Source organism: Palaemon carinicauda, chromosome 4 (assembly GCF_036898095.1).
Source record: "Palaemon carinicauda isolate YSFRI2023 chromosome 4, ASM3689809v2, whole genome shotgun sequence".
NCBI classification, from domain to species: domain Eukaryota; kingdom Metazoa; phylum Arthropoda; class Malacostraca; order Decapoda; family Palaemonidae; genus Palaemon; species Palaemon carinicauda.
Window position 1 is genome coordinate 182,868,926 of NC_090728.1, and position 8,075 is coordinate 182,877,000.

Genomic DNA, 8,075 nt, shown 5'->3' on the forward strand with positions numbered 1-8,075 from the left:
TAAGGAAAAATTATTCCTACAAATAATTTTGATATTGAAGTCTTTTTGCAGATTAAAAATACGATTTGTTGGCATCAACGTTTATGATTTGAAAAACGGCATTTTCATATGCTCAGTATTGGGTTTTACCGTAGATGAGATTAGTGAGATATACTATCGTGAGATTGTAGTGGTAATGATCCTTGTCATTTTTTACTGAAGTAATCAAATGTCTTTCGTATTGTGCACGCTCAGTACGTATGTTAGTGAGAAGGGCTACGATCACTAGGCGGTACTCGGGAAGAGACTGTGGGCTATCTATCAGCTCTTGCGAGAAACATAATGTAAAAGATTTTCCCAAAGATTCTATTATATAGTCATGTATTGTACTGCATTTAATAATACTGATAAGTAACCATTTCAACCACTTATAAATATTATGTAATCAAGAATTATCTCTACAAAGGATAGAAATTATTATATGGAAAAAGTTGTTCAATTATCCTCACAGGCCAGTTTCCATACATTTTCTTTTTATTAAAGGCTTTCATTAAAAGAAAAAAAAAACTATCTACTGAAAGGACATTAATACGACAAATTTGTAAGTAATTTGTATTTTTCCTAACATACAAACCTGGAACTATTTATAGGGATATCCTTTCGGCGAACTAAAAGACGAGCCAAGAATAATTTTAGCTAGGGGTAACCTGCCCAATCTTCTAGTTAGCGGGTGGCGCATGGGGGTAACTGGCTACCCCCGTCACTCACACACTTGGGTTGAGTAACCACTGCTTTCTGGCAGGACTTCTTGGGGGACAGGGTTGGCGGGCCAATTTGTATAAATAGCTCCAGGTTTGTATATTAGGAAAAATACAAATTACTTACAAATTTATCATTTGTTCTGACACAACTACAAACCCTTCGCTATTTATAGGGATGAATTGCCTCTTAGGAGGGAGGAAGTCCTCACTAACTGGCCGGGGGGAGTTTGAAGGTGAAAATAAAAGAGAAGCCAGTCATTCTTTACTCATTCACCCCAGACTAACGCCGGTAATCTCAGCTCTTAACCCTCTGCTACTTGTCCATCAAGGAGCTTGAGGTGTTTTAGACTACTTCTTGTGCCGCCACCATAGGACCAATGGAGAACGTATCCATTTTCCTGTGGGTTACGACTTGCAGGTAGTGGGTGGTGAAGGTCGTCTGACGCTTCCATAACCCTGCTTGCAATACCTCCGAAACAGAGAGGTTTCTCTTGAATGCCAGGGATGCTGCAATGCCCATGATGTCATGAGCTCTGGGTCTTTTTGAGGAGGAAGGTCTGGATTGAGTGCAGACTCAATGACCTTACGGATACAGGAGGAGATTGTATCCCTCTTGACCTTCCCCGCGCTTACACACGGGGCCGAGCTGTTGCTGTTCTTTAAGGTAGCACCTCAGACCAGTTGGTCTGGATCTTCGGTTACAGAATGTAGAATCTCTATCCGGAATGGGCCAAATCTAGAATCCAGCACACCAGGATTTTGAGTCTAGCAATAAACACAAGGGACGAAGCTGAGTATTACTTCCCTCATCTCCTAGAGTAGGAGATGTCGGAAGATAGACCATGCAACTCACTGACTTTTGGCCGAAGCCAAAGCGCGTAGCAAAACCGTCTCCCAAGTAAGGTGGCGATCTGTTGCCTGGCCTAATGGTTCATAGAGGGGACCATTCAGAGACTGAAGGATCCGATCCACGTTCAAGGAGGAGGTCTAAGCTCCAAATGGAGACAAGTAATCTCATAACTCTGTATGAGTAAGGAAAGTTCCGAGGAGGAAATATCTACTCAAGGTGAGACTCAAATCAAAGCGGTAGCCTTTAACTGCCGAAACCAAGAGCAGCATTTCCTCCCGAAGGTGTACAAGGAACTTTACTTTTCCTGGAATACAGTAGAGGCATCGAGGGGTTGTGATACCTCTTCCACGACACCATCCACAGAAAACTGATCTCTTTTCCTGGTAAACTGATGCTGAAGAGCGTCTTGAGGTGTCCAGCCACTCTTCCCGCAACTCACAAAAAGCCTCTGTGTGAGGAGGCGCTGGACAGTCTCCAGGCATGAAGTCGAAGCAAAGCTACGGCTTTATGGCAGATGTTGGCATGTAGCTGTTTGAGCAAGTCATGATGTGGAGGGAGCTCCCTCAGAATCTCTGTGAAGAGTTACAGAAGGTTCGGGAACCATTCTGCTCGATGCCATAGCGGAGCAACAGTATTAGGGTCATTGATAAGTTCTTGCTTATTCTGACCTTGAGGACTCTTCTCATCATACAGAATGGGGGGGAGGGGGGGGGTTACACGTCTATGTTCTCCCACTGTTGTTGGAATGCATCTTGCCCAAGAACCTGGGGATCCGAGACTGGGGAATAATACAGCGGGAACCTGAAATTCAGGGCCGTTGCGAACAGCTCCACAGTTGGGGAACCCTACAAAGAAGATTCAAAGACCACTCGATGCTCCACGATTGTCCGTGAGCACATAACGTTTGCCTGGAATGAAGCGAGCAGATAGGGTTACCGAGTTGTCTTCTGCCCATCTAAGTATCCCTACAGCTAGATGGCACAGCGGTTGTGAAAAGGTACCGCCTTGCTCGTTTATGTAAGCTACTACATTAGTAGGGGATTCAGCATTATGAAGCTTCATCTGTGGTGGATAATGTGGGAGGGTGGGCTGTGCCACCGTAGCAGTACCAGCCGAACTCGGTTGAGTCCCTTGTCAGGCTGGGAGGAACGTAGAGAGGAGACGTCCCCTTTTTTGTTTCATTTCTTTGATGTCGGCTACGCCCCAAAATTGGGGGAAGTGCCTTGGTATATGTATGTACTAATGTGGTATTGTTGCTCATCAATACCATGAAGTGCCCCACCAGGAACTGTTGGAGGATGGGGAAAGCTGCCCTCATCACCAAGAGATTTATATGCTGATACCTTTCTGATTCGGACTATTGGTCGGAGGTGGTGTGGCGCAGCATGTGGGGCCCCCATCCTTCTTTTGACGCATCTGAAAAGAGCATCAATTCCGGGGGAGGAACTGGAAGATCGACCCCTTTGCAGAGGTTTTCATCTGCTAGCCACCATCTGAGATCCATCTGTACCTCTTGTCCAATGCGAACTAGGAGATCCTGGGACTTGGTGGACTGATTCCACTGGGATTTGAGATGCCATTGGAGGGTTCTCATCCTGAAGCGTCCGTTGGGAGCTAGCCGGGCCAGAGAAGATAGATGGCCGAGTAGACACAACAAGCTCTAGGCTGGAAGCTGCTCTTGCCTGAGAAAGGACTGTGATATCTTCCTCAACCTCTGTATCCTTTTGGATGATGGAAAAGCTTTGTGCCATTTGGTGTCTATTTGCATGTCTAGGTGTATCAGATTTTGAGAGGGGAGTAGTTGAAACTTCTCAGGTTTACCACGATCCCCAGATCTTGGCAAAACTTCCGAAGCTCGTCTCGGTGGCGAAGAAGGGACGCCGTCGCCGAGTCTGCTAGAATCAGCCAGGCATCCAGGTACCTTAGGAGACGGATGCCAATTCTGGGAGCCCATGATGACAAGGGCAAACACTCTCATGAACACTTGGGGTGCTGTGGAAAGGCCGAAACAGCAACTTAAACTGGTATTGCTTTTGGTTTAGCATGAATCTTAGAAACTTCTTGGAAGACGGCTGGATTGGGATCTGGAAGTATGGGTCCTTGAGATCCTTGTACACATGAAGTCCTGCGTTCTTATTGCCAGTCTGACCTTGCCGGCTGTGTCCATCTTGAAAAAGGCAGAGAGGTCAATGATTGGTCTCCAGCTTCCAGACGCCTTTCTGACAAGAAAGTGTTGACTGTAGAAGCCTGGGGACCTGTCGAGGATCTTGTGGAGAGTACCCTTCTCCAACATGGTCTGGACTTCTGCACAAAGGGATAACTCCTTTGCGGATTCCTTTGCATAGGAGTTCACTGGGACTGGACCCGAAGTTAGTGCAGGGGGAGATAGCATGAATGGGACACGATAGCCTGAACAAATCTCTTTGACCGTCCAGGCTTCGGCCCCGTGGAAAGCCACCTTAGCAAGCGGCTTTGCAGGCATCCCGCCACAGGTGGACATATGGGAGGATTTCCTGTCCTAGTGGGATCGGCTTTGGCCACATCCCTTCTTTCCTTTCCCTCCACGGAAGGACTTCTTCCCTCGAAAGGATTTCTTAAACACTCGAGGACCCTGCTGTTTACGGTCCCTAGCCCTATTCATCAGCAGTTTAGGAGCTAGTTTTTTCCTGTGTGGCTGAGGTTGGTAAGGCCTCGATATTGCGGCCTTTTTGACGAGAGAGTCATGGTTAGACTACCTCCATCTCTCAGCTCCCTGCTCAATATCCTCTGGTTCGAACAAGGAGCTACCTACCGAAGGAGAAGTTTCTCAGCCTGGATACCTCGACCTGAGGGAGTTGTCAATGGAACTCTCCAATGCCCGAGTCCCTCCTCTCCAGGATGGTCTTAGCCCAAAGGTTCATCACCTGGTGGGAGAGGAACTCTATTGCCCTGGTGCTGGACAAAAGGAGAGTCTCCTTCGACCACCTCGTGGACTCTCAAGACCAGTCCTGAGACTGGATCAGTTGTCCCACTGATCCTAACCAGAAATCGAGCCACGAGGTTGCCTGCAAGGCACACCTCGCAACTTGTTCCTAGTAAAGGATCTCGGAGGCCATGAATGAGACTGGAAGTACCCTTTGAGAGTGTCTTTATCGAATGGTCTAGAGGCAAGGCTACGAGATGTTTGTTGAGGATTTCGTAGTATCTCCTCTGCTGCACGAAAGGCGGTGGAGGAGTTTACCGGAGGCATTGACGAAAAGAGAGGAGGAAGACCTGTGGCCTGGGGCACCGCCTTCTGTTTGACACTCCTCAACCCTTTGACCAGGACAAAGCTGCACTGGCCTTTGAGGGTCTGTATGTGCCGTGTACTTGGTCAAGGATGGTGTCCTTTCTCTCAAGAGGGGCTATTGATGGATCTGGCAGCCTGTTGATGGTACGGTTGCAGGCTAGATCCTGCCAGAAGGTGTGTTCTGTTTCTTTTTGCTCTGCCTCCGAAAGCTTAGGGCTAGCGGCAGTTAGCAAAAGATCGTCCTCATGACTGTCTTGCTCATTCACCTCCAAGGTCCCATCCATTGGAGCTTGGGGTGGGTCGATGTCGTCATCGGGATAGGCCGTTGACGGGGCTACTCCTGTCGACGTGTTGGGCAAGATCTCCCTCTGCTGGCGGTCATGGCAGGCCGAACACTGCAGGTGGGGGATAAGAGTGGCCTTCTGAACCAGGACATGTTTGCATCAGGACTCAAACAGCAATCAAGCACACGGCTGAAAGAAAAATAATAAAAGTATTACTAATGGCAAGTCTAGCGGCAGTATGACCGTCCTCTACCAAGCCAGAAAGAAAAGTGTTTACTTAACCCAGGTGTGTGAGTGAGCGGGATAGCCGGTTACCCCCAACCCCCTCACGCTAACTAGCGGATAGAGTGGTTACCACTCGCTAAAATCATTCTTGGCTTGTCTTTCAGCTTCGTCAAAAGGATATCCTATAAATAGTGAAGGGTTTGTAGTTGTGTAGGAACAACTTAAAATTTAGTCAAACAGGTTCATGAGTTGAAACATTATAATACTGATAAACTATCTTAATGAAATTAAACACCAAGTCCTAATCTCAAAAAAGTTAAAAAATAATAATCCACTTGCATTAAGGTATTAAAGTACAGTAATAAATTTTTCGGAGCACGAGTCACAATTGTAAGGTGGCATAATTAAATGACTTCGCCACAAGAATGCATGGCTTCTTTATGCATAAACGTTCTTTTATAAAGATTGTACACAGTTATTTTTTGCATATTGGCGGATTGTCTATAAAACCGTTCTTAATGGAAGCCATATTATGAGCATAAATAATCCATTACCTTTTCATTGAAATAGTGAAGAGGGAGCTTTATCAGTGCTTCCTTACTTGCCACTTTCAGCCCAGTCACAGCAACAAATAAATTACAGTTCACCTGCAAGTAAGGCACATGTATCTCTTGATGATCCAATTCATATGCATCACAAGGATGAATTGCTATGTCTTCATCACTAGTTTTATCACTTTCATTGCAATCTGAATGTTCAGAATTTGTTATATGTGAGCACTTTCTCACAGCGAAAATAATTCTCACTCTTAGAGCCGTAATGTAATTTCAATAGGCCATCATCTATACCTCCGCACTCGCTTTTCTCTTTAATTTCATCTTGTTTCTGCTTCCTAAGGTCTTGGGTAACTTTTCTGTGCATCTTCTTTTTTTTCTTCGTACCACAGGCATTCGGACCTGATTCTTGATTTATATATCCAGACGTTGCACCGACTTTTTCTGGTGGACTCATTAACGATACCATTGAACCATCTTGTTCTGTCCGTTTTACTGTCTGAGGCTTGGGCTGTATGGGACGCATGGATGCAAGCAACTGTTGTGCAACATCCATTCCTGTCTTCTGTTGTTTTACCAAGTTTGGGGATGATGTTGAATGGCCTATTCTAGAATCTTTTACAGATTTGGTTGTGTCTGTTGAATGAGTATTTGATACAGGTTGAATTTTCTCTGTATAATAAGCTTGCTGTTGTTGAATTTGTAAATTTTCTTGGTTAATCTTCTCACTTTTCCCATCTTTCTCTACTCCTATCCCAGGATCTGTTACTCTACTTACACGTCTCAATTCTTCAGGATGCCAATGCTCTCTCTTATAATTGAGCACCATCTTTTTAGTGCAGAACTTACGCCTGTATGTGTCTGTTGATTGAGAATTTGATACAGATTGAATTTTCCCTGTATAATCATCTTGCTGTTGTTTAATTTGTACATTTTCTTGGTTAATCTTCTCACTTTTCCCATCTTCCTCCACTCTCAACCCAGGATCTGATTCACTTCTTACACGTCCCAATTCTTCAGGATGCTTATGCTCTCTCATCATATGATCAAGCACCATCTCTTTAGTGCAGAACTTACGCTTGCATACGTGACAACCAAATGGCTTCCGTGGACGACCTCGTTTCTTTTTAACCTTCGCAGCCAATTCGGATGGCTTTCGTTGACGACTACGTTTCTTTTTAACCTGCACTGGGGGATTTGATTCAGCCAATTCTGATGTTATTACCTTTCGTGGACGACTACGTTTCTTTTTAACCTGCACTGGGGGGTTTGATATAGCTGATTCTGATGTCATTGGCTTTCTTAATTGAATTTCATTGGGCTGGCTTCCAAGTCTGCATGTTGTGGCTGCCAAATTATTCAAATTCAATTCAGGAGGGTGATACACTAGTGGTACTGGATTCATATTAACTGGCCTTAAATTACATGTAGTAGGTAACGCTTGGTATGTCAACTTCATCTGCTGTTTGTCAATAAATAATTTGCAAATCTGCTTCTTTAAAAGGTTCAGACGAGTGTAAACACTATCAGTTTCACTGATCAGTCCCGAACACCTTGAGCACAAATTCACAGTTCCAGTATTTGACGCAACAATCTGATTTAACACATCACTCAGTAATTCTAGCAATGTAATTTGTGAATTGGTCAATTTATGTGATTTCAAATAATAAAACCCATCACTGGGATTTGATAAATGAAGACCACAAACAAAACATGAGCAAGGCAAGTTGGTGGGTTGTTCAACAAAAGCAGTTGGTATTGAGGCAGCAACAGGTTTATTTGATATGTTACTTTGACATACAGATCCAACAGAGGTATCCTTTGACAAACTGGAAGGAACAGATTTATTTGTACTTAACTGCAATGCATTTGGCCCAATATCACCAGTGTTTACTTGTATCGGTGCTCCAAGAAGCACAGGATGTTGATAGATAATCATTCTTGTTGAAATTTGATTCACAGCCGGTTGCGGCAATAAGAATTGCTTAGCCGTAATGACATCATCAGATATAGTTTGCAAATTCTGTGGCTGTTGCTGCTGCATTTCCATGGACCAATCATTCTGATGATTGAATACCTCATCTTCCTTGACCTGCAGAGGGTCCCATTCACTAGGGCTCTCAGCTTTAATATCAATATCATCATATGATAACC

At 44.6% G+C, this 8,075-nt stretch overlaps 2 protein-coding genes across 5 annotated transcripts in view; both read right to left on the reverse strand.

Annotated features, from left to right (window-relative positions):
- Nucleotides 1-8,075, reverse strand: part of LOC137640261 (pseudouridylate synthase 1 homolog) — a 130,905-nt gene that overhangs the window by 54,476 nt on the left and 68,354 nt on the right. The gene's annotated exons all lie outside the window — the stretch shown is intronic.
- LOC137640260 (uncharacterized) overlaps nt 5,756-8,075 on the reverse strand; it is a 30,611-nt gene continuing 28,291 nt past the window's right edge. For both annotated transcript variants that reach the window (XM_068372851.1, XM_068372852.1), the window contains exon 3: nt 5,756-8,075. This exon is cut by the window's right edge and continues 914 nt beyond it. In XM_068372851.1, the coding sequence (XP_068228952.1) occupies nt 6,124-8,075 (1,952 nt within the window). In that variant the 3' untranslated portion in view covers nt 5,756-6,123.